The sequence below is a fragment of the Polyergus mexicanus genome, unplaced genomic scaffold (genome assembly GCF_030449975.1).
Source record: "Polyergus mexicanus isolate NDT 795.1 unplaced genomic scaffold, iyPolMexi1.0 SCAF_6, whole genome shotgun sequence".
In the NCBI taxonomy this organism is placed as follows: domain Eukaryota; kingdom Metazoa; phylum Arthropoda; class Insecta; order Hymenoptera; family Formicidae; genus Polyergus; species Polyergus mexicanus.
Genome location: NW_027223326.1, coordinates 11,426,707 through 11,453,750, shown reverse-complemented (window position 1 = coordinate 11,453,750; position 27,044 = coordinate 11,426,707). Strand labels below are relative to the sequence as shown.

Below are 27,044 nucleotides of genomic sequence, written 5' to 3'. Positions count from 1 at the left end.
AAAAAAATTGTTCTTTGATCGATCCTGCTTGCTCATACAGATTTATTGGCATTACAGCCGTCAACAGAGTCGATCTGTTTACCGCCAGTTCGATACGGCAGTCTGGATTCCTTGCACGAGGTTCACAATCTTTCGCAGTCTTCTCCATCACCGTCGCAGCAACATCGAAGTGTTTCCGGCGATGGCTCGGATGATGGTTAGTATTCCATTCCTTACATCTTCGCGACGTCGTTATTCCGAATCCTCGTCATATGCTAGCTTTGTGCTCTCAATATATCCCAACAATCGTATGTTACGATAAAAATATGAAGCATTGTACGATACGCGAATCTTTTGTACATGCTATTCCGCAAAAATAGATAATTAACGCGTATGCGTGAAACAATGCTGATAATCGCAGAGTTCAAGGGATCAAGATCTACATATAATAATACGTGTCGTATATGTACGTGTGTTATGTATACAAAAATTATCTAAAAAAGCGATATATTAGAAAAGCAAATTCGCTTGCTATTCTTTCAGCATTTCTCGCGCGAATTTGTTCATCAATTCCTGAAAACGTTTTCCGATTCGAATATATTCCAATTCCTATCTCTCGTCGTGAATCCACGTGACAATTACAACGTGTATTATGTATCTGCCTCTATTCATATCCTCTCTTATATCTTTTCTCTGTATAATATCGCTTCTGACGATCGGTGAGTGTAGCAGGATCTTGTTTTCTGCAGTGGACACAGAAGATACTCACTATTAACAAAAAGCTTTCTAGGTACATTCCTCCTTCTTATTTTTGCTTCAAGCGATTTCTTTTTCTTTTTCTTCGAGTTATGACGATCTTTAATTGTATGTTACGAAGTTACATTGTCATTGCTCGGAAATTGACATTTTTTTCTTACATTGCGTTCGCAACATTACCATTACGCGGAGCGTAGTCGATTATAGTGCAAACACGTCCACGAAACACACGAGGCTTCTTGCAATGAAAGCAGATTTAATTTTAGAAGATACTATATCTCGCATTTGCGATCAAGCGCAAGGAGGATCGGTCACAAAGAGAGAGAATGAGAATAAAATTTAAAAAAATAAATATATATATATATCAAAGTTATACATATGACGCGTCTTTTGGGACCGATCCTTTATTTTTACATTGTTTTCATGTGCTGCATGCGCCAGTCTTCGGCTTTCGACATTAAAAAAAGCACATATATTTTACACAGATTGACTGCTTCTTCAGCGACTTTTCCTCGTAAATGTACAGTCGGCGTAAAAAAGGTCGAGATGCTTCTTTTTTTAACGCATTTGATATATTTAATAAGAGAATACGTTTTCTGAGGGCTAACGATATCCCCGAAGAAATATGATCTCTTACTGGATATCTCTTTCCAAAAATTATTTTAAAAAAAGTGTCTCAAATGCTCTTTAACGCTGATTATCAGATAAATCTCTCTCGTCGCATGTATGTCTTTCGAGGATCTATCGCGAGCACTTCAAATGGATTTTCTTCGATCACTGCTTGCCTTTACGAAGATGTGAATATTCTTAGAGGAATCACGTTTAGACACACATGTACGTTATCTCATATCATGAGCGATTTTTGAACAATAAGTTTGAAGGCGTTTTTCTTTTTTTTCTTTCTTTCTCTGCTTACGACCATCGTAAGCAATGTTTCGATGGGGGTCTTGCTGTTAGTCTGAAAGTACATCTAGTTTTCGCATTTTCTCATCACACACGTGTGCATCGCCGAATTACACTTGTCTGATTGTTCGTCTGCCTGCCTGTTCTTTAATCGATTATAACGATTGCCTTTATTGCTGATTAATCTTGTGGCCTTTTTAATTATGTGAAACTGATTGCTCTGCCGCCTCAGTCTACGTCTTTGCGATCAGACACGCCCGAAAGGAATACGAATATAGTCGGATCAACATGTTTCTTCCGAGGATCCTCGGACAGGGTCGATCAATCCGTCGCGTGTTCTCGTTACGGCTGAAAAATCGTTGATGTTGATCTTGAAAATTCGATTTTTCCTCTCCGCTCTCAATCTACTTTTCTTGTCTTTTTTTTCTTTCGTTTTATCTTTCCTCTTTTTGCGTTACGTCCGTTCAGTCTCTCTGTCGGACGATATACTTTCATTTCGAGCATACTGGATTCGCGCGGCGATCAATCAGTGGCTAATCGGTTCGAGAGAATATAGAGTACTTGAATAAAGAGAAAGAAAGAGAGACGGAGAGATATATATACGGTGGGTCCAGACGCAAAGGAGGAAGACGTGAGGAAGACGAGAGAATTGCTCCGCCGCGCCGGCCGCATCATGAGCGATAACGAATGAATGACGGTACGAAATGGTTGAATACCACGTGTAGGCACACAGCGAGCCCGGGTTTTTGGTGGTACATATCGTCCCACCTATACGGTACCGCAGGTCCCGGTAGTCCCGCCGCCCCGAAGACACCGACCCAGTCGCCAATGTCAATGCCAGTGCCGGTCGCAGCGGTCCCGATGCCGATGTCCATGCCCGTGTCAGTGCCAACAGCAGCAACAACAGCAGCAGCCGCCGCCGCCGCCGCCGCACCGCTGGCAACTGCTGTCGCGTCTACAGCAACAGCTGCCTCATCATCATCGCAATCGTGCACAGGAGACGACGCGCGATCGTCAGACGAACCAGCCACCGCCAAGACTCTAAACCGATTCCTCCGAGGTAAATCCCACGTCTTGCCAGATCAGAAATCTGGCGGATCCGCCTCCAACATCCGAGATCCAACCCGACGAGCTGATCAGCTGGCTGACTCAAACCGAATGGCTTTTATATACACGCTCTTTTATTTTACATACAGGCCACCATTAAGCACGCCACGCGTTGTGTTTGTTGTTACTTTTATCTCTTCGACTAACATTTGTCTCCGTACGTGTCACGTATGCATCTCTCGCGCCCAGCAATCGCGCAATCTGCTCTGTTCATATTTTACATTTTACATATATCGCGACCGTCATCTTCGAGAAGAACCTTGACTGGCTTTTATAATAACGCTGAAAGCGTTTTTTTTTTTTCTTTTCTTACCTCGTCCCATTGATAGAGACGACGATGCTGTTTCTTCGTGTTATTTTTCTCACAATTTCCCGCTTGTATGTTTGTGAGCGTGAATCTTGTTTACGTCTCACTAATTGCGAAATTCTTATACGATACAGTATTCCTCGAAAATGAAAATATTTTCACAGAAACATGTAATCTCTTCTACTTTAAAGCAGCGTTAATATACCAATTAATCATTCGGCTATTTTAATTTTAGTTTTCAATAAGCATAGTTTAAATATTTTTTTGAGTAATTTTTTAGGTATCTACATTTAAAGATATATTTTTAGTAATATTATTTATGTACTGTGTTTCTTGTGGAGATTTTTGTACAATTGACGTATCTTGTTTGTTTGTTTTTTTTTCTCATCTAAGGATACGATGTTTGTTTTCCTATCATGCTTCAACGCAAGAAAGAAGATATTGCTAATTACATTGTTATTGCAATTGCCGTAATGTATATAGTTAGCGAAATAATGACAACTTTTATTGACAACGACAATAGTAAAACTGAGTGATAACGACGATAGCGATTGCGACGATGCTCTCTGATAAGAACGAAGCTACAATAACATATTAATTAATTCTCTTCCGATAATCGCGCTCGCTTCACGTCGATAGAATGCATTTTGACGATCATTATTATTCTTACAGATTATTTCCAACTACAATCTTATTTCGTGACGATTTTATTTTGTAAGAATGCACTCACGCATATCACCAGCTGCGATAAACGAAAAGAAAAAAAACGCATATACTTTTTGTTCATCTTGTTTAACGATTGCGTATATGACAAATTATTACAACAACGATCAGATAACAACTCGCGGTGCTTTGAGTGTTTTTTCTTTTTTTCCTTTGTATTCATACAAGTTTGTGCGTCTCGTGTGTTTTCACGCGCGTATCTCGCTTTATTATTAACACGACGAATCTTACAGGTAGCGACCTTCTAACCAGCCTCACGACCACATTCGATCGCAAATGGAGGTCTCTCATCAATCAATCGTCGATTCAAGCGCAGCCTCCTCCGGAATCCGCGCCCCGTAATAAGAACGGCATCTCCGCGGAGCAAAAATCGAGCGTATCTGTGAAATTTCGATATCCATCTATGGAAGCTTATCGTGATCCCAGCCTTCATAAATCGCTCGACAAATATCATATCTCTCGCCCAAAGGACGTAAGTGTCTTAATATTATGATCACGTGTTGTATCGATAAAGTCTCTTTCGTATATTTGAAGCTATTAATGTTATCAGAGAGAATATATGAGTACGAAATGTCTCGGATAATTTACTTTTACCTAGATAACTTACTAGACGGCCTAGCATATTTTAAATATAAATAAAAAAAAATATAAGTTAAAAAGACATTGATATGCTTATTGAATAATTTCTTAACAAATGCTATCGTTTTCTTGTTTTTCTTTACCGCAGGACACTCCCGAGAAGGATACCGATTCTACGGTGATCGACGACATCCCACATTCTTTGGAGTCAATCACACCGAATAACGACCGCGGCGTGAACGATAAGCAGAGGCCGGATCCAAATCACGCCACGGAGAAGACGGTGATGGAGAAAACTTCGGATTCGAGCGAGAAGGACAAGGACGATCGGAGGGATGCCGACGAGGAGGGTGATTATCCGTGCGCTGGAAATCCAAGACGTTACGAATCAACGAGCGAGAAGAGTCTTTATGAAAGTAGTAGATGCTCGGAGAACAACGATGTCGATGCAAAATTGGACGCCAAGGGTCACCATTACGAGACGACTGGAGATTCCAGTTATTCCAACAAGCTGAAAAAATTTGAAAGCCTGACGAGCTCCGAGGTGAGATCCCGCCTGAAACGATCGGAATCATTGAACAAGAGAACGTCCGAGAATACTTGCTCCCGATTAAAAAGATCGGAGAGTCTGAATAAACATTCGACCGAGAGACCATCGCTGCTTAAACGGTCCGAGAGTCTGAACAAACACTCCGGTGACAGATCGGAGTCGCCGGGCAGCAGGCTGAAACGCTCCGAATCGTTGACCAAGACCGAGAAGACCGAGTGCAATATTAGCAAACGGCGGCAATCAGTGCGAAAGGAGAGCGCCACGAAACTGAAACGGAAAAATGGAATGTCAGAACGATCGATCAAACGGAGACACACGGTCGGCGGTACCAAGGACTTTGACAAAGTGCATTGGCTCGATAATAAATTGCAGTCTGAGGCCGAGAGGATCATTAGAAGCGATTACAGACCGAAGAAGAGCCAGCTCAGAACCAGCTCGCCCGATCTGAGCGCCCATCGCGTTGGCATGGCCGACACGAGTTTCTTGATCGAGGTGAGCTTTCGCGGACCCAGCAACGTTGTCTTCAACGTGACTAACGCTGCGCGGCCGCAGTCGTTGCCGGATGCGAATATCGCGTCTAAGGTCTTCAAGGTGCCCCTCGAGAGTCACGTATAATATATGCTCGAGTAAATTACTCGACATTTTTTATTCACCTCTGAATAATACACGCAACACTGTTGCTGTACCTGCCGTCATTTTTAATATCTGTACCAGTTTACATTATATCCCTGAATCATATCAAGTTTATACATCTTATATTATAAAAATATCTGGATAATGATCATTAAATTCTCGTTTGCCGATATGATTCATCGATTGTCACTCGCCAACGTGCCAAAGAGCCATCACTCTATGAATCGTTATCGACAATTTGTTTCACGACAATTAAAATGAATTGAATATGAAAGAAAACTAGGCACTTCGTCTTCTACACAGCGATGTTTTGACCATCGAGTTAGATTAATGTACAATGCGAGAATCATTGCAACGATCGCGTATTAGATTTTATTTTAGAGAAAAAGACACTTCGCCGATCTAACGGAAATAGTAAGCGCCAGGTCGCGTTGTAGAAACGTAAGAAAGTTATTTTAACGGTTTTAATTGCATGTAGCATTTGTATCGTGTCAATTATATACGTATTATCATACTTGTGATTTGTGATTGTGACATCTTTTGTACATAAGATATATGTATAATGCGGAATATATTATATATAGGATTCGCGATTGAATATTAAATATCCAGGTAACTATATATATATTGTCTGTCTTTAAATTTATATTTTAATAATCACTTTACATCTCTCTCTCTCTCTCTCTCTCTCTCTCTCGTCGCGTGCATATTCTTTATACGCGTGCGATACTGCTCGATCCTCGTGCGCGAAATGTATTATTTTTAACAAGCGTGCGATAGAGATAAGAGAAAATTGTTGAGATAGAAATTGTGCGTGTTAACGAGCAATTCTCAACATCGTCGTCACGAGCGATCGGCGCATTTGAAAGTTCTTCGAAAGGTAGCATTCATAGTGTTAAGAAATTTTTTACTGCAAACTTCGATGAAAAGTCTACGATGTGATAAATCTTGATCGATCTCGCGTCTATCTATGTACACATATCGCGTGCTATGCATACGTGCGTACGTGTATGTATATACAATATATATATATATATATATTATGTTTTTACACGCGCGTACGTATGCGCATTTTTTTTATGTGCATTATCGTCAACATTACATTAACGATCATCGTTTGAAGACCACTGTTGCGGCATTGAAATTTTATCGCGATAAGTAAAAGACAAGATGTGGTGCCGTTAATTACTGTATGTGTATTCGGTGCCTCTCGTATAATGAGAAATTTGTCCATTCTAAGATAGATAAAATGATATCGAGGGATTGAGATAGAAGGAAATCCTGTTTTCTTTCTAGATCGGCCAAATTTCCCACTGTGCTTCGTTACGAGATTGATACATCCTTTTGTGTATTGCTGTAAAATGATATACTTGAAAATATTCTCTCAAACGCTTGTTGTGGGTCTCTTATATGTATAGTTAATATTATTTGTATTTGCCAAACAATCTCTTTGCTTCTGTTTTCTCTTGTAATTTGCATCTAACAATTAGTGCGGTTACGTTAAAATTACCGGTAAGCGAGAATATTAGGCACCACAAGTCTGATTAGCCAGATATTAACTCGTGGTTAGGTACATTGTGGTTAAATACATAGCATATCCACGAATGATATAGAAAAAAACCATACGATATATATATATGTATACACATATTAATTGCAATTAATTTACTATTAATGTACGTATAAAGGTTGATATTCTTTCTCGCGGGATCGGCGCAATATGTTTCATGTTGATTTTTACATATGTTTTCGAAGATTAATGTATAAATATATATACAGCAAAATTTGTCACGCAAATTATCATATATATTGTACATCGTGCGTTATTTTGTTTCAAGGTGCGATTTTATATACATAAAAAATTTTACATAAACTTTACATATATACATATATACATACATACATATATATATATATATATATATATATATATATATATATATATATATGTGTGTGTGTGTGTATATAGTTGCTGTGGCGCGAAAGGAGGAATTTAAAGTAGCAGAGACAATCGATTTCATTATTGAGATGCCTGTAAATACAAATGTAATTAAATTTTAAGGAACGATGAGACAAAGAGCGATATTTATTTCGGAAGGAATAGTGATTGTGATCGTGTTATTTATTATTAATCCCAAGTAAATGTGCGTAAGAGGATACACACATTGAGAAAAAAATTGTAAATAAATATATTATTACGAGACATGTTGAAGGTGTGTTTGTATCCCTGTCTGACTTGATATAAACTTTATAAACTTCAAACGACATGCTTCATTAGTCGAATTTTGTCACGTGACACTCGATGTGAATTTAACGAACAAATTCACGATACTACTGCGTTTAAATGCAAGATTGCCATAAAGTCGCAAAGATTTTTCGACACTTGTCTCTTTGCTCTATAAAAAAATGAATGTAACACAGGCCGCACCGCTAAGAGGACGACGCGCTTACACGAGAGGAAGATCCATACCGAATGCGCAACGCGTTACAAACATATTTCCGAAATATCGTAAGTGATATTCCCCGAGAATTAACATCGATTGCGGACGTAGAATTCAGAGTTTGCGCAATATATTTCGACGAGATTCATTGAATATATAAATTTGCGAGATAAAATCTTAACATACAATTCCAACATAAAAAAAAAAGAACTATCGTTGCATAGTCGAAAATTAGTATATTCGACTTTTAACCGCGACTTTTACCCATTTTTATTAACGAAACAATTTTTACATTTGTCTCGCGCCATTCTCGAATGTAGAATTCAATTCTGACTTCCCGAGAGTCCCGACAAGCTCCGGAGCCGCGAACTCAAAGACGCCAAGATATAATCGCAGAGAGAATTACTTCTCTGCGTCGTCGTATTTGCCGAGCACGTCTCGTTGTAGTATAGGGTGAGTGCCTGCGAATCTCTTTCCTCTTTTTTTTTCCGTACAACTTTAAAATCTTCTTGAAATAAAATTTGTTCGATATCTCGTTAAGTATATATATATATATATATATATATATATATATATATATGGTTTTTTTTTCGTACAATTCCATTAAAAATGCGCAATTTTATTTCGTAGATGTCATAGAAAATTGAACATTATTAACTATATTATTTTTTTTATAACTTTGATTATAGAAAACATTTACAAACCAATTCAATTTTTAAAAGCAATTTATATAGTTTTATTTCTGATATCATTCCCGAGGGCGCTTGTGCAGATATTAAAAATGTTATTTCTCGATATCTACAATATTAGGTCGATCAATCCGAAATCGACACCGTACGGCACATCCAGCAACGCGGATTCTTGGGTGGTGATCGGTGAGCAAAAGTTAAATAATAAAACTAGAGAGGCATTCACTGTTTTATTCATCGATATATATTTCTGATAGCGTTAACAGCTGGCCGAGGAGACGCCAGGAACGAAGTCGGCTTGGCAGCGATAGATCTTCAATACCCGTACTTGATCCTTTGTCAAATCAGCGATTGCCAAACATACGTGAATACCTTGACGAAAATTAACATTCTCGATCCGATAGAAGTAGGTATTATTAATTTAATTAATTAATTTTACTGGTATCTCATATTGATATCAATGAATTTATAAATATGTTATTTTTCATTTGATATTAAAGTTCATTATAAAATAAAAAATGAAAAATTAAACTAACTAAGAAGAAAAAGCTAGATATATTTTGCTATAATATAGATGAAGCAACATTCAATGAAAAATACTGGTCCCTCAATTTTTTTTTTTTTTTTTTTTTTTAATCTTTAAAGATACTGATGCCCGAGACAATGTGCGAACATGATAATAAACTGTACAAATCGATCAAAGAGAAATTCAATGCTCTCAACGTCACGCCGATTTCACGAATACACTTCAACGAGTCGACCGGCATGGAACGCGTGCGAACTCTATGCGCCAGAGACTACTCTACTGTGGAATTGATAGTAAAACAAAAGTAACGTTACAAAAAATGATCATACATACGTAAATAGTAAACAATACAATTAGAAAGAGGAAGAAAGGATGTTATTCGTTTTTCGTCCTGTTCAGGTATTACGCTTTGGCTGCGGCCGCAGCACTGCTAAAATACGTGGAATACGTCCAACATATGGTTTATGCTCCACAATCGATGCGAATAGAGTTTCAAGGATCACCGAATACTACTATGATTGGCAAGTTATTTAAAAAAAAATATATATATATATATTTTTTTTTTCTTAAATAATTTAAATACAATAATAATATACAATATATATCGCGAAGAGAAAGACAATCTTTTCCGCGGTAAACTACATCATGGTAGATATTCGCACAGATATCGAGAGCGCACGTAGTTTGGAACTGGTCGTCTCGCAGTCCAAACATACCATCGTCAGTCTGCTGGGCACGATGGACCGCTGCCTGACTCCTATGGGTAGGAGACTCCTGCGCGCCTCCATCCTTCAGCCCGGCTGCGACGAACGTCTGATCCTGGATCGACAGTCCTGCGTAGCGGAATTGATGGCCAATCATTCTCTATGCACCAGTCTTCAGGTATAACGTATTGCATCACAAAAGGGAGCTGTTCCACAGACAGAATTTTTGCACGTCGCACGTTATGTGAGATCTGTATTTTGCAGCCGGTGGTGCAACGCCTCTTCGGCACGGATCGCTTGCTGACGTTAGCGATTAAACCTTTACACGTCAACGACATACAAAACGCAGAGCGAAATCTAAACTACGCGTTGCTGTTGAAGAGCTGTCTGGACACTGTTCCGGAATTGGAAGCAATCCTCGCGACCGGTATTCATCCATTTTTTGCGAAAATGCGAAAGGTGCTGCGCTCTTGTTCGAGACTTATTGATATGGTTTAAAAAATTTTCTTCCAATTATTCATATAATTAAATTAATTATTTATTATATAAATTATAAAAAATTTATATTTACTCTAAAATTAAATTAAATTAAAAATTGTAATTTCATAATTTATATAATATTATTTATGTTCTTATCGATATGATAAATTTTTTCCTCCAACTTGAAGAATTTAGGAAATTCGGAATTCCGAGTTATGAAAGATAAGATTTTGACATTGATACACGCGGACGCGAGATTCGTGAAGGGGTGCACTTCCCTGGGTATGCAGCGGTGCTTCGCTATAAAAGCTGATATCAATGAATTATTGGACGTCGCTCGGCAAATTTACTGCGAATTAATCAGCGATATGAAAAGTATATGTATATATATATATATATATATATTAAAATTATTTAAAAAATTATATTTCTCATTTGACGAATTTGTTTAAATAGATACGGTAGAGCAATTAGCCGTCAAACACAAGCTTCCATTATCCTTGGAATACAACGCGAACCTGGGCTACCATATAAATGTTGTGATACCGCAAAATGCGAGGATGATAATCTCGGACTTGCCAACGGAATTTATTCAAGTAATTTATCGCTTGATATCGTTTATGGAATTTAATTTTAATTGTACCTCCAATGTCTTATTTATGCGTAGGCGCGAAAAAACAGAAGATCCTTCACAATGACCACAACAGGGCTATTGACGTTAAATAAACAGTGCAAGAAAGCTTGCGAGGAGATTTACGTGATGAGTAACACGTAAGTTGATCGTCGAATAGATCCCCGTATTAATAATAAATAGTAATAATTTGTAGATTGTTGACTAATTTACTGGAGGATATAAGACAGCATGTCGGCTGTTTGTTTCAACTGAGCGCCGACGTGGCGGAATTAGACTTGATACTTTCGTTGGCGCAAATCAGCAGTAATCCGGAATACGTGAGACCAACGTTCGATTCGAAGTTTGAACTGGTAAACTCGTTTCATCCCATTATGGAGTTATTTAACAGAGACTTACCCGTAGCCAACGATGTGGTGAGTGTTGGAATAAATAATCCGTGTGAGAGACAAATCTATCATATTTTCTTACCTTATTCTTTGACGCGCAGAACGCGTCGATTGCGTATAATTTTCATCTGATAACTGGACCGAACATGAGCGGCAAGTCCACGTATCTAAAACAGATCGTTCTACTTCAAATCATGGCACAGGTAACTTCGCTTCGCTTCGCATTAATTTTAATCGTATGTAATATTTAATCATGAATATCTCTTATGTTAACCACAATCAATACAAAAAAAAAAAAAAATTCATTCCGAGGGTTCAAAGTTCCAACAATATATATTTAATTTTAATGCAATAAAACTTCTCTCCAACACGTCAAATATTTACTAGCTATAAGACGATAAGGTATGACAAAAAATTTAATATTAAACGTTAAATTTTATTGAATATATATTTTTTTATAAAAAGATATTTTTTATTAAATACCATATATTATTACGGAATATTATTATTATTATTAATTATATTATACGAGATGTTTATTATAAAATGACATATTTCATCTCTCCAACATATTTCTTGACTCGTTACACGCGTTTATTACAGATCGGTTCTTACGTGCCGGCGACAAAGGCGACGTTTCGCATAGCGGATCGCATACTTTGCAGAATGAGCTCTCGCGACGACGCCGAGCTCAACGCATCCGCTTACGTCCTCGAGGTAATCGCCCGACAAATGTATAATTAATCTCACGAATGTATCCGTCTCTCTTCGGAACACGTGAAAGTATCATTTTATATTGAATATTTTTTTCTAATTTTTCTATTAAAGATGTGTCGACGACACGCATAGTGCTATCAAATGATCTGAATATCAACCGCGTTCAATGTTCCGATCAAGGAGAGAATTGGCAATCTCGATATGAAAATCAAATTGACAAGCAATTTTATATTAGCAATATTCGCTCGTTTCCAGATGAAGGAGGCGCAATATATTTTGCAATCCGTCACACCCAGGTCTCTCGTGGTTCTAGACGAGCTCTGTAGGCATACCACTGTCGAGGAGGGTTCGGCCATCGCTTGGTCGATATGCGAGAAATTATTGCTGACGACTGCGTTCACGTTTGCCGCGACGCACTTTTTGCATCTCACTGCACTGAGAAACATGTATCACAACGTGACAACGTACGTGAAAATCTTGCGTAAATATATAATCCGTTTAGCAAAGGGGAAAAATCCATTCGCGTTATTGCTCCTATGGTTTCAGTCATTGTTTCGAGACAAAAACCGCGGAGTCGGAAGAATCGAACGAGCTACATCTGATATACACTCACAAGTTGAATCCCGGAGTAGGACCTACCGATCACTATGGCATTTCTCTAGCGGAAGTATCTTCTCTACCGAAATGCGTTACGACTAAAGCGCGGGAATACGCGTCTCGACAATCTACCGCACAGGTACTCGAATCGTGAATTCACAAATGTTCGTAATTGTTACAAAATTATTAAATTTTCTTTAAATATCTTATTCTTTCTCTAGAATAATCCCGGGTCTATTGCAAGTTCCCCATCGTGGAAGAAATCGTGTTACGACGCGGTCGTGCAGTTGCGCGCGCTGTTGGAGAACAATCGTTTCATTTTCGCAAATATCATAAATATTTTGAAGCAACTGGATCTGGGCGAGCGACGTAAGAAGCAACTGCTTGCGGAAGGAGCACAAATTCCCGTAAAATCTACAAGCGTCACGGAAGAACGCGAGAGACGCGAGGAGGATAAAAACTTGGCATCGAACGATAATCCAACGACGGCAACCAACGACGATGCAATATCGTTCATCGAATTAGCGGAACGAAATAAAAGTCAACGAGAGTACCAAGCGGAGAACGAACCAATGGAAATTGTGGAAACTGATCGGAATCGGAAGATAGACTCGTCGATTCACGGGGCTATCGTAAATCGCGCGACACTTTCGTCACAGCCCGAGACAACTGATGAAGATTCGAGGATCGTTAATTCGCGATTTCCGAATCCTAGCGCATCGCAATTATCTCATCCGAATTTGACAAAGACCAAGTCGTTTATTGAACAGCCGATTCTTGATGAAAGTCCTATCACTATCGATCCGCGATTTTACGTTTGCACGTCCTTTGAAATAACGACCAGCCAGAAAAAGGCATTAGTAGTCGGAGAATTAAAAGGACAGACGGAGATAATACTACCACATGGCAGTTTAGAATCGAACGTCGCTTTAAACTCAATAGTGCCTTCTCTGTCAGCATCCACTAGATCCACTCAATATCATGATTATTGTTTATCCGAGGGAGAATTCGACATTGCTCTGCCGTCTTCTCAATCAACTTTGATTGGTATAACAAAGATGAAGCGATCTAAAGAGATTTCGCAACGGCTCGAAAACGAGACTTTCGACGAAAATACTTTCTTGGATATGCAAGAATCATTGATCCTTACTCCGGACGATGACGTAGTAATGTCACCGGTGTAACTTATTTCGCAGTATAAAATGATTTATTTTATTATTAATTTGTATTTATATAAGAAAAATTAAACAATGCTTTTTTCATTTTAATTGTTTTATATATTTTTCGTTCTTATCTTTCTTATCGTTATTGTATTTAGGTAAAGAATAATGTTTTCTCGTTTTAATTATTTTCTCCTCCGTATTTGCTTGCGAATGCAAGAATGCAAAAGGCGAGATTCACACTTGAGCAAGCTACAAACATATGAATATCTTTTCTCTTCGCAACGAAATTGACAAGATATATTGGCTCCATTTTCGAGCAGACATACAAAATTGTAAGACTGGATAGCTTTGCGTAAAATAAAAATGACGAGGCGATAATGATCGTCTCCAACGCGTAATTGCTTCGATAATTGCTTCGATCATCGCAAAAAAAAAAAAAAGAGAGAGAGAGAAAAGTCAAAGACGAAAATTAACCTAGATAACGAGACTTGTCCGAGTAAAAAGAATGTCCAGTGATCTGCTATCGGAATCGGTGAATGTGTTTCTAGACGATTTCGAGACCAGCCTCTGCCTACCCATTCTCGTGGTTATGGTGCTCTGCACCGCTCAGTTTGTATTTAATCACGTCTTCGGTATCGGATACACGATTTATCAGAGCATAAGGAAGCCGATAGCGGAGGGGGAGGCGCAAGATGCCACGGGTATGATGGGAAAATTGAAAGGTCAGCATATCCCTTGCAATAGATTATTATATATGAGAGCTATTTCATTTAGAACTCGTTCAGAAGGTTTTCTTTCTATAAATAGATTTAAATCGTATATATATATATATATGTATATGTATATGTATTGTAAAGAATATAAAAAAAAAACACATTCGATTAAGAAGTATAATAGATACACATTTTTTAAAATATATTCGATATAGATATGACAGATTGAAGCTTTAGTCTTGTCAGTAATAAATTCACAATTTCTATTTAGAGCAGGAATCCGTTGATTAATGACAAATCTCTATTCTAAACTCGCCAGGAATGCTAAATACTTTAGGTATCGGAAAACCCGATACGACAAATGTGTCCGCGATTAAAAATCCGCCATCATCTGTGATCCAATCTCGAGAGGAAGAGTGGGACTACTGCGAGGATGATGTTGAATAAGATAACAAAACTGTTCTCTGTGTTGTTGTAAATAAAACGCTTAATAATTAAATAATATTATCTTGCTCTCTTATTTTCATTGTGTAATCAGTTGAAAATATTTACTTAAACAATACATTGGGAATGTATGAAAGACAAGATATATACTTTAAAATTACAGTCGATCGTTAACAGTAACGTGAGAGATAATCGAACAACCGATTAACTGTTTGTGATATCGCGTATCTTCGATAAAAGCGACCGCTTAACGAACCCGCGCTTCGTCTAAGGTCCAAGTTTTGAAACGCGTGCAAGCGAAGGAAACCAGTCGAGGACATTTGAGAGTGGGTCAAGGCAGACAACTCTTCAAGCTCTCAGCTTCCATGTATACGTCGCGAGTAAAGCTCAATCGATCGGTTCGATCGTGTCGTAACTATGGAAAGGGAAAAATGTCAAACTGCATTGTCCGATGAAGAACAGAATCTTTCAATCATTATTATTCTCTTTAGGAAAAAGTTAGGAAACTATTGAAAGATCCTCGATCAATCGACCGCGTAAAGTAAATAAATTAATTATATACTATATAGTATTAATATCATACTATCGTACAAAAAAATTTTTTACTTATTAAGAAAGTGTAATATAAATAATTTATAATGACTTTTTTTATATTATTTTAGAATAATTTGCGAAAGAAAATTAAAAAATTCAATTCTTTTATTTCAGTCTAATAATTTTACGTCTCTGTATTCTCGAGAGAAGTGGCAAGATAGCAGAGCTTAAGCTCGCTAAGCCTGGCAATCTTGATGTTTTACGAAGCCTTGCAAATAAGCGGCGTATGTGAAAAACGTGTTACGTATAATAAAATATCGTCTTGTTATTGAGGCAAAAGTGATTTGCTGCACATTGACACCGTCCTCGGGAAAATTGCATTTACGCGCGACTGACGGATTATTTATTATTCAAACGCGATTTACCTCAGCCGACACAATCAATTGCGTTCATTCGCATTCACTCGGGCAAATATATCATGTGTATATATGTGCGTGCGCGCGCATAGAGATCCTGTTAATTTTTCTTGAGATTCCCTTCGAGGTCAAAGCGTGTTACGCTTGTATAACCGATTTATTACATTGAGCAACAATGATATTCAAATAATATAACGATATTTTATTTTAATGTGCCCGCATTCTTTCAAGCGATTAAAAAAAGTATAGCAACATGACAACATAGTCACAGACGCACGAAAAATGTAGTTACAATAAATTACATGTAACATATTTGGACTAAATTAAAGAGATGTAAAATGAGATAAAATTTAAGAAAAATAAACTTGAACAAAATACAAGTAAAAAAAAACAGTTATTAAATAAAAATAATATATATATATATATATATATATAGTGCATAAAAATTTGGTATCACAAAAAATAAAATAATCTTAATTTTTTTTAAATATCTAAAAGGAACCAGAGTACAAAAATATTCGTATTCTACTGCTTTGACGTACAATAATCGTATCAGCGATTGAGTATTTCTGAAAGACAATTTTAAAAAGAGACAATTCGACAGAATTATATGAAAGCAAGTATAATCAAATCGTGTTTTTCGTTTATAAATATCAGACTATTATTCTATTCAGTGCGGATATAAATTTTCTACTATTTCTTATTCTGCTCCCTTGTCGCACTGATACTGTGCATGAGATGTTCCTCGATGAATAGCACGATTCTCCCCTTGACTTAAATCTCAAAGAGAGATTCTATCTTCAAATGCGACAAAAATGAGATTTTATATATCTATACGATACAAATACTTTATACGTTCGAGCCGTATATTATCTTTCAACGAAAGATACATATACAGAAAAATTATAATGGATATCATAATTTTGGGACAAAAATCTAAAAATAATAAAGAAGCAATTTTATCGAAACAATTTCCTTTCGATCTAATAAATTCTTTCATTGATTTAAGCGAATAAAAAATTATGACAGCAATGAAAATTCCTAACAAAAAAATCAATAAATAATAGAAATGTCCGCATATGTTATACATCAAATCCAATCGAATAAAGGTGAAGGATCATCTTATTTCTTTTCTGTATGCTTATATTTTTCTCGGATTACGACATCAATCCATACATACATAAATTAAATATTCGCCTGCACGAGTTCGCTAAGCGTTATAGAGAAGACGCGAACCAGCCGCGAATAGAAAGTCGAACAATAGTCGATAGAGCGTTAGAATGAAGTAAAGCAGAGTTTACGAGACGGTACCGTTATTTACCGTAATTACCTACTTACGGTATAGACATAGACGTACACAATCTACGCGCGAACGCCGGTTTATGCACGCCATATAGAAAAGTGCATCGCCTTCTCTCGATTCAGATACGATTCAAATACTTCTACAAGTAAATTGAGATTTTCGTCATTATTTTTTTTTTCTTGCTACACGTGTAATAATATTATGTTCCCAAAAAAGCATACGGAGAAAAACTTGTGTTTCTTATTGGAATAATTTTTATGAATCGCCGTCAAATGTTTTGCGCCGTTTTTAAATACGACATTAAATAAGCTATACTTCTTTCATTAATTTCAGAGATGTGACATATACAACTTTTCGGTATAATATCACAGTTAACGCACACAACAATCGGACAATCGTGTTACGAGCCGCGAAAACGAGCCACCGATATCGCGCGATCGATGTAATGATGGCAGGATACATGATTTATCGTAGAAAATTTAAAAAATGAGGGATCCTTGAGAGCTAAAAGCACGAATGGACTCTATATCTTACGATCTCTTTTCGCTTCTTGCGAATGTTGGTTTTTTGCGAATTGATAATAATAGAGCACGGATGGCTTGATGTCATCTTTGCGAAAAAAGCTGTTGGATGTCGTATATCGGTGATCATTACGAATCTTTTTTTTTTTTTTTTTCCCCGTATCCTTCACCTTTTATACATATATAGCTACTCGTTGCGCAACAATGATCGTTATATGTTCTTTGCAGTCTGACAGGAAAATCACCTAATCTGTCCAATGGACGTCTAGTTATAGGCATCCGAGTCTTCTTTTTGAAAGTTTTCAATAATTTTATCGATTCGAATGTTATATTCAAAAAGAGAAATTCTTGAAAAATTCGAACGTCTTGAAAATATATCTTAAAACTTAAATGTCTAGGGGGAGGGAGAATCTTCTTTAATATATATACATATAATATTTAAAAAATATTCATCTTTCTAAACGAAAATATGTATCTGTCACATTATCCGTGTAGAATAACGATCCCTTTCTTCTCCTTTCTTCGTGTCGTAAAAAATCTTTTCGCCATTTCATTGTCGCGATCAAATCAAATCGATATAGCTTGATTATCAAACAATGGCACGATTACACACGCGTAAAAACACGCATTGAAATGAAATTTCAATCACGCGGACACGAGCCAATCGTCGATGTCGCTAGTCAATTACCTTTCAACTGCCGTTAGCGGCTTATGACCAGTGTTCGATAATGATAGTCGTCAAGGAAGCGCGGTTTGCACACCTCCGTGGATTTCACCGGACGGTCGTCGACCCGAACGAACGATGAGATGACACGTCGCTCGATTCGATTCAATCGTGTTTCAAAAATTCGTATGTATAAACTAACGATAGTCTTCTACATCCTTCTCGCAATAGATAGATTAACTCTCGCGTTACGACCTTATTGACGCAAGCGATAATCGTCTTACGTCATTGATCCGACGTTATAACCGGTGTATATGTAATATTATACGTAATAACTTATTACGAGTAAATATTGGAAAAGAGAGAGAGAGAGAGAGAGAGAGAGAGAGAGATGGAAAGAAATCGGATGATGCGCAAACGGGATTTTGAGCGATCGATGAAGACCCTTGCATAGTTTAATCTAATCTTACATGTACGTGCGATAAGAACGCGATAATACGCAATACTACGTCATAAAAAATCATTCATCGAACACACCAAATCGCCTTAATCGTATTATATGCAATTTTTAAGGAACATATTAGGTGTACAACTTTGCTTCCGCCGTTTTTTTTTCCGAAATTTGAGGCTTTATTGTAAAAAACTGGTTATACATTTATGATTCAAAGTATTGTCCACTTCCAATGATCGTGCCAATTCTTTTTGACTTTGACTCGAGTCTTCATTAAGTAATGCCTCTAATTCTGCATCTTCGAAAACCTTCTCTCTTCCACCGCTATGCCGGTCTTCGACGTGAAAATCACCGTTCTTGAAGCGTTGAAACCACTCACGACACGTTCTTTCACTAATAGCGGCTTCACCATAAGTATTTGAGAGCATTCGATGAGCCTCAGCCGCAGATTTCTTCATATTGAAGCAGAAAATTAAAACCTCCCGCGAATGACGAGAATTTGGCTCGTAAACTGACATTTTCAATCGAGAATAACTTTATGATGCAGACACAAATCGACTAATGTTTCTATGGGGTTATGTTGACAGATGCCCAAGTTTATCGCATGACGTCTATGATTTATTTATTTCGACCACTACTTACCGCTAAAGCCATCTATATGAAAACGGCGGAAGCAAAGTTGTACACCTAATATTATAATTATAGCATAGAATTGGCGACACGTGTCCTTTTCTAGCTTCTTTCTCTCACTCAGTTTCCTGTTTATACATTCTTCGCGATGTCCCATCTCGGTTCCTTTCTCCTCGATCGTACCTCGTGAAACAATATCGCCCAGCGATGGAGAATTGACAGATTTACAGATATAACATCGTTATAGGAGCAACTCGCTGTACAAATTCCATGCTTAGAAAAAATCATATGTGAATAAGAAATGAATATTAATTTAGAACGCACGCGGATGTAGAGTCGGATGAAAATAACGTTTTTCATTCTCACTCCTTCTCCAGCTTCAAATTTCTTATATCTAAAATAAAAACTTCCCATATCCCCTTCAACATATGTGAAAAGTATTATCGAATTCTTTCATTGCGTGAGAGAGTCGTTAATATCAAACTGACACATTTTATATGTAATAAAATATATACGATCTAATGCATTATATACATATATAGCGGCTGTTATCCTGCTACGGAAGAAAAATGTATTGTTATGAAAGGGTTCGATGAAGAAGCCAGGAAAGTCAGTTGCGAGCTCGCTCTCTCGCTCTCTCTCTCCCCCTCTGTCTATTTGAAAACCGGTAGTGACCGATTACATAATCGCCAAGTATACTATTTGACGTGGTAAGTTATTGAATAAACTCCTCCCCGAGATGTCAAACAACGACGGATATTGAATTTGAAAAAGGTCTCGCCGCGAATGATCGCGAGACAAATGGTCGCGCCGCTGCTCCCTGGACCCGCGATTCGCGTCGAGTATTTATATTGGTGGCGACTGTTGAACACGTGAATTGCGTATGAACAATCTTGGCAAACGTAACGCCAGACACATGATTCCAATCAAGATGATGCTATTCGCGTCGTGCGACGCCAGGCGCTCTGTTACGTTGTATAATTTAAATCCGCATATACATATATGACTCGCGCGAGAGAAAAGTGCATGTGAGACACGGCGCCGCCGATGATTGAAATGTTGATTGACGACAGCGAAAATGATTTCATTACAGTCACTTATACATACATATCTTTCGGAGAACTTGACCGTAATATTGATTAGTTGAAGGATTATACAAGTCTAGCGAATCGAAAAATAGAATATATTTTTTATCTTTTTTTACTATATATAAAATTTTTGTTTAACCAAATACATAAATAATGCCTTTTTTTATGAAAAAATATTTCACTTTTTACAAAATTAAGATGAAAAGTTGCAAAGAATATTGAAATAGAACAACAATATATTGGCATTCTAAATCGTGCGCGCTTGCATAATGAATGACCTCAGAATTCAGCCTCGATAAATTATATAAAATGAAAAATATGCATCTTTTATCTTTATATTTATCATTTTCAATTCACGGTCACTTTTTTCGAATTTCTACTTTTATCTCAGGTTATAAAAAGAACCAAATTTTACGTAAAGATTTAATTTTAAATTAAAAAGTGTCTAGTTTTGTAGAAAATATATTTTTTTTAATTCTCTCCGCGAATCAGACGCTCGTAAATATTTTATAAAATATCGAGCAAATATCCGGTCGTATTGGAATAAAATTTTTTATTCTAATACGACCGGAAATTGTGTGACAATGCTCACTAAGTTGACACTGATGTTTTTTTTTTTTTTTTATAAAGACAATGATAAATCAAATGTAATGTACGTGAAATGTTAGCTCCACAGATGTCACAATTATCTAAACGTAATACATTTTTTCTGAAGAATAAAATACATCTTCCAGAGAGAATACCTTTAGCAAGCGTTGAAATATTTACGAGAGACGTACTATGCAATACACTGCGCGTGTAATATGTATAATCGACAAGGCTCACTGACCATTCGTAAGATTTTTGTTATGTCACGATTGTTAAAGCAATTCACTCGATGCAAAACAAGACAATAGTTTTGTCTATTCATAGTCTCCGTGTACTATGCCAATGTAAATTATATATGGAACTAGTATTCTTCGTCTCTACATTTAAAACCCGTTTCAATTGAAAAAGTTTTCGATATTATGTGCGAAATGTTTTTTTCTACAGATTATAAAATTTTTGTAGATATCGTTTGTTTAATGCCCGGCACAATTCCCAGTTTAATATATCATTATAAATATTCGTATCACTAACATAAATTCTTCTCCTTCTCTTTTTTCTCTCTTACAATAAGCTACACGATATTTACACTATGTATACCCTGAGAATCCGATGATTCGTATTAAACTTTGATCATTTTCCGATCATCCGATATTTGCATAAATACCGTATACAATGAATCTATATCTCGAGATTAGATCACGCACTCGGCGTAATTTATTTAAGACTATTCATCGTTCTATTTTTTCATAATACAAATAATTTTACCCTCTATACTCAGACCATATCGGAAGAAGATAGAACGTAAAAGTATAAAAAGAAAAATATGTAAAGCTATTACTGATATTACATGTAGTGTAGTTTAGCGATGACTCATTCGACTCACCAAGTCTGCGAAATCTTTTTACGGTAATATATAAATACACGATGCGATAAAGCAGGTTCTGCACAGCGCGAAAAAAGTGGAAATTTTTCGCGTACAGATCATTCTTTTTTCGAAATTTTTAGTAATAATTTAAATAAAAAATTAATAAATACTTTTTTATTGGAGATATTTTGTTTTTTCGCTCATGCCATCAACAATATTTCAAGAACAATTACTGAATTGCACATTATTGAATATGCAATAAAATATTTTACAAAACTATAATAAAATATATTGTTTCACTAAAAAAAAAAAAAAAATAGTCTCATTATTATGTACATAGAAGTATTACGGTAAGATTATCAAAAACTAAATATTTTACCAGATATTTCATTTTTTATATCAAAATATGTCAGATTAAAATATAAAATAACTCAAAAAGTACTTAATAAAAAAATACTTTATTATAGTGTTTTGGAAAGCTCTCGATGTCAGCTACAAGAATACTAAATAAAAAATGGGGGTTTCTATTTAAGATTTTAAAGTTGACCTTCACATGACCTTCAAATAATTTTCCAAGGTCAAATCATTGTCACCATCTTATGGCCCCCTCGAAACCAAACAACTTTTGTTTGAAACATTTTTCTCTTCCGGGCTTGGTTTTTGAGATATTTGCCTGAGGAGATTAAAATGGGACACCCTGTATATATATATATATATATATATATATATATATATATATATATATATTTTTTTTTTAAAGATAAAACAATTTAAAAATTCCGTTTAAGTCATTATATAGATCTTTTGAAGCAAAACAATATTTGTTCGAAAATATTTTTATATCTGTATTAGAGATAATAAAAATAACTGCTTATTAACACTTTACTAAACAAAATATACTGTGTATTTGAAATATATTCATGTTTTCTTATTTGAAAACACATTAGGTAACAGCACAAATATTACGTAACTAAATTCGTATAAGGAAGACTTATTAGGCATTTACGTGTTCCTCATCGAAAATGATCCAAAGTCGGAGATTCTCTATTGAGATAATTCATAAAATTTCGAGCCGAGTAAACGCGACTGATTAAAAGAGTAGAAACGAACGTATTTGTGCCACGACGTCTATTATGACGTTAATTGTACATGGCTGTGTGAATTATATCTTGATTTAATTCACATTATCGTATAAATATATTGCTAAATTCTGTCGCCAATTGATAATTTGCTCTCTCGAAAAATCGGTAATATTATCGATTATTGCGATGTTACTTGAACAACAAGGTCAGTAAGATAATGCGGCACGCATAGTTATCGATATAAGTATTTTGGTCAAACAGAAAGAGAAATGATTTGAGAGTGAGAAAAAAAAGAGTGTAAATTTCACAATTAAAATATCTGACAGACATCTCTAAAAGTATCATTATAAATAATAAATCTCGCGTATCTACTTTATGTTCTCCTTGAATAAGGATGGAAACCTTTGTTGAAGTATAAAGTTTTGCGGAGCAGAAAATATGTCGGGAATAATTGCGATGTATCTCTTGCCCGAGATTCGCAAGTTGCCATCTTACGCGAACGTATAATAATCGTTTCGATTTATCACGCACGATCGTATACGTTCTCACGCACATTCACGGAGAGAATTTAATGTTCTCGATAAATATCACGCGGTGGACACCGTGTTCCGACCTCAGCTAAAAACGACCTGTTACCAGTATACATATAATCGTATAATCATCTCTCGTGTTGCCATTATGCCTCAAAGAATTTCGCTTAACTGGGTACAGAGATAGCGATAATAACGAGCAAAATATGGAAAAAAATGCGCGTGCAAAATCTGAATCTATTTTGGCGGGAGATCAATTTCGACAAATACGTGCAACATGGCGCACCCTCATTATTTTTATCTCGGGCTAATCGTTCTACGCCGGATTAAACCGGTATCTCCCGCTTATTCTCGCGCTACGCGTTACGCGAGAGTAGACCTTCAGCGCATTTTCGCGAATCGAGAGAGAAACGGGAGTGGAATTGAAGGCCATGGCGACTATTCGCCGGAACGCGTGGGAGAGGAGAGGGATATATCCGCACGAACAAGCGTCCAGAGAATATAAATTCCATCAGAATTTCCGGTTCACGAATTATCGTCCACAAATCGGCGATTGAAATCCGAAACGAGCGCAATGAAACCAGAAACGTGTTCCGGAGTCCTTGAACTTTGCGAAATTTACGATTCCTCGATTATACAGAGTCCGCGTCTTAATCAAACGACGTCAACGTCGACGCACGTTCGTCGAAGTCTTTAACCTTTGCCTCGACAAATTAAATTGTTCGCCAAGTCTCATTCTCGCGTGTACATTTATCCGTGTCACGGAATACTACGCGAGATGCAAATTGCGCTATTCCTGTGAAATTTATGTGGAATACATCCTGTAATGCGAATATACTCTTCGCATTACAGAAACTTGCGGATTCTTCCGGTTTGCGCTGCGTTTTTGGTCGATAAAAAGAAATATCTTTTAATTAATTATAAAAATAATATTTTCTATATAAAACAAATTTATATTTTGTCCTCTTCCCACATGCTACATGTCTTTTATACCAATTATACTAAATGTCAAATGGTTGTAATTTTTATTCTCTTTTAGATCTCGCGTACACACACACACACACAAATTTCTCAAAAATGAGATAGAGATAAGAACCTTAATTGAGATTTTTAGAGCGTGAAATTGCTTATTCATATCTCGCCGAAATTTTGCAATGCGTAATACACTGATGAGTAATCGATTCCCGATCTTATCTTATCGTAGTGTGTACAACGAAAAATATTTGCATAAGTTTGGATACAAAATGTGATGAACGAGCGCAGCCAACCGGTGCAGTTAGTGAGAGCAGGACAGGCAGGGATGTGGTTACAGTATAAATTAAATGTATAAATGTGCGTGGTTTAAGCGTGCCTTACTACGCGTCGTGATATCTAATCATTTCTCAACAAACTCTCTTTTCAAACTTTAATTTTATAATAGTTACATCTTCTATTTTTAATAACCTATTTTCTTTGTTAATTAAATTACATTTAATTTAAATTACATCGATTATTTAAATTATTTCATTTGAATATTAAATTAAATTATTAAAAAAAATAATTACAATAAATTAAAAATGAGAAAAATAAGTTTAAATAAAATAAAAAGAAATTTCAGCCGCATCGCGTCGCTCGTTAAAGCCACAGTAATGTAAATCGCCATCTCGTCTCGATAAAAAAAGCATTCGTTTGCACAAAAAAAAAAAAGAGCGGCGCAAGCGCAATGAACAGCAACGAGCGCTGTAAAAAGGGAAAGGCAATGGCTTGTTGCGACGTGTGTTTTCGCGCGGCCTGCAATAAAGTCAAGGCTTTCCGCGTGGCGTAACACAGTGCGATGTATCTCTGAGCGCAGGTTGATTGCACCCTGAGAATTTCTCTCTCGCACATATATATATACATATATAAATGTCGCGGATTCACTTTTACACGCCCGATTATACGACGCCTACCTTTGACCTAAAGCCTCCGTGCTTTTTTTTCCCCTCGCGAAGATCGATACGCGAGGAAATAGGAACGACGTCGCGCATGGTCTCTTTTATAAGTAGCGATAAAAATAATTATGTTAGCGCGCAATCTCTCGTCTCTATCTTCATAAATTAATTTTTTCCGCTAATGATAGTCGCAATTCGACGAATCGAAAGATAAATAAAAAATGTTATCTGATGTGAATCCGAGAAATTGAGATTAATAAATTATCTATGAAAATTCATATGATCGTTATGAGTATTAAAATGACAAAAAGAGGAATTGTTATAATAAAAGTTTCTGCATAAAATCACGACATGTTGTCTCGCGGATACAGTTTTAATTCGGGACTCATCGAGATAAAGAGAGAAAGAGAGAGAGAAAGCAGCAGAAAAAAACAATCTTAGGTCAATCGAGTTCATCACCTCTTTCGCGAGCCCTTTGGCTGGTTAATGTATAATTAAAATAGCACTGTACTTCTATTAATTATTAATTCACGTTGTATATTCAGAATCCATACAATTCATATTTCTCATCCGCTTTATGTAAAGCGTTTACAACAATTAATCTTAGATTAAAAGAAGAAAAAAGATAGAGACCAAGATACCTCGCTATTAATCGAAACCGGCCCTTTATCGTGCTTATCTATCTTGCACGAAATGCTTTGATAAGAGAACGATCGCAAACAATACTGTTAATCGATTAAAGTAATGTCTTTACGCACTTCACTCTCCGTAGCATCGTGAAAAACTAACAACAACTATCTATTCTAGTCCGCGATGTTAATGCAGACTTATCCACTAATAGCGACGATCCTATTGTAAGCTCCAAGCGTAAAAAAAAACTCTTTAGTAAGCGAGTAATCCTTTCTTCTTGCGTGATTTTTCTCCTCGTGACTCATTCATTCACTTTTCAATAAAGGAAGAGAACTCTGCATCGCTCGCGGAGAATAAAGAAAGAAGGAAAGAAAGAAAAGGGAAGTATATTGACATCATGGTTTCAAACCGGTTTTTTCATGCCAGCAGGCCAGCACAACCATCAACGGCATTGTTTTCGCGCAAAGATTATTTAATAAAGTTTCATAATTTTGGATATTATTCTCTCATCTTATGCTGATTTGCTTAAGAGTACCAAATATTGTTCTAGAAAAGCATCCTTATGAGTTCTTTGAATAATGCAACCTTCCCTCTTACCTCTTTCCTTTTCTCGGTACGAATAGAGTCGCAATAATATACTATCTTGTACATACATACATGCCGTACTACAAAGTTCGCTATCAGTGTACGCACATATGAGCAGGAGATGATTTGTCAGCGTACGGTATCAAATGCGCAATTAAACCACCTCCATTTAATTCATTACCTGCGTTACAGTACTCTGCGTTGATACCACTGCTT

The 27,044-nt window shown here is 36.5% G+C and overlaps 3 protein-coding genes across 8 annotated transcripts in view; all 3 read left to right on the top strand.

Annotated features, from left to right (window-relative positions):
* Rhogap19d (Rho GTPase activating protein at 19D) overlaps nt 1-7,740 on the top strand; it is a 29,315-nt gene extending 21,575 nt beyond the window's left edge. For 3 of the 6 annotated variants that reach the window (XM_070297861.1, XM_070297862.1, XM_070297860.1), the window contains 5 exons: nt 58-196; nt 709-769; nt 2,364-2,698; nt 4,009-4,247; nt 4,503-7,740. In XM_070297861.1, coding sequence (XP_070153962.1) covers nt 58-196; nt 709-769; nt 2,364-2,698; nt 4,009-4,247; nt 4,503-5,519 — 1,791 coding nt within the window. In that variant the 3' untranslated portion in view covers nt 5,520-7,740. Of the gene's footprint in view, nt 1-57; nt 197-708; nt 770-2,363; nt 2,699-4,008; nt 4,248-4,502 lie in introns of those variants that run through there. The other 3 variants (XM_070297863.1, XM_070297864.1, XM_070297866.1) reach the window with 3 other exon arrangements.
* A 203-nt stretch (nt 7,741-7,943) lies between these two features.
* LOC138934039 (mutS protein homolog 4) lies at nt 7,944-13,943 on the top strand. The gene is given in 17 exon segments (XM_070297413.1): nt 7,944-8,046; nt 8,299-8,431; nt 8,789-8,853; nt 8,925-9,073; nt 9,313-9,497; nt 9,593-9,714; nt 9,858-10,075; nt 10,162-10,356; nt 10,566-10,752; nt 10,834-10,973; nt 11,045-11,148; nt 11,205-11,433; nt 11,436-11,600; nt 12,001-12,114; nt 12,370-12,578; nt 12,661-12,850; nt 12,933-13,943. Coding segments are annotated over 17 exon segments (3,471 nt in total). The 3' UTR covers nt 13,896-13,943.
* Nucleotides 13,944-14,363: 420 nt separating this feature from the next.
* Nucleotides 14,364-15,034, top strand: LOC138934407 (uncharacterized). Its single transcript, XM_070298108.1, has 2 exons — nt 14,364-14,596; nt 14,907-15,034. The coding sequence occupies exons 1-2, from the start codon at nt 14,380-14,382 to the stop codon at nt 15,032-15,034; spliced, it is 345 nt and encodes a 114-aa protein (XP_070154209.1). The 5' UTR covers nt 14,364-14,379.
* Nucleotides 15,035-27,044: the final 12,010 nt, after the last annotated feature.

Bases quoted from the DNA above. Each gene is read 5' to 3' on its own strand.
- LOC138934407 (XM_070298108.1), top strand. From the start codon at position 14,380: ATGTCCAGTGATCTGCTATCGGAATCGGTGAATGTGTTTCTAGACGAT. The intron at 14,597-14,906 runs GTCAGCATATCC...TAAACTCGCCAG, and splicing joins TATGATGGGAAAATTGAAAG to GAATGCTAAATACTTTAGGT.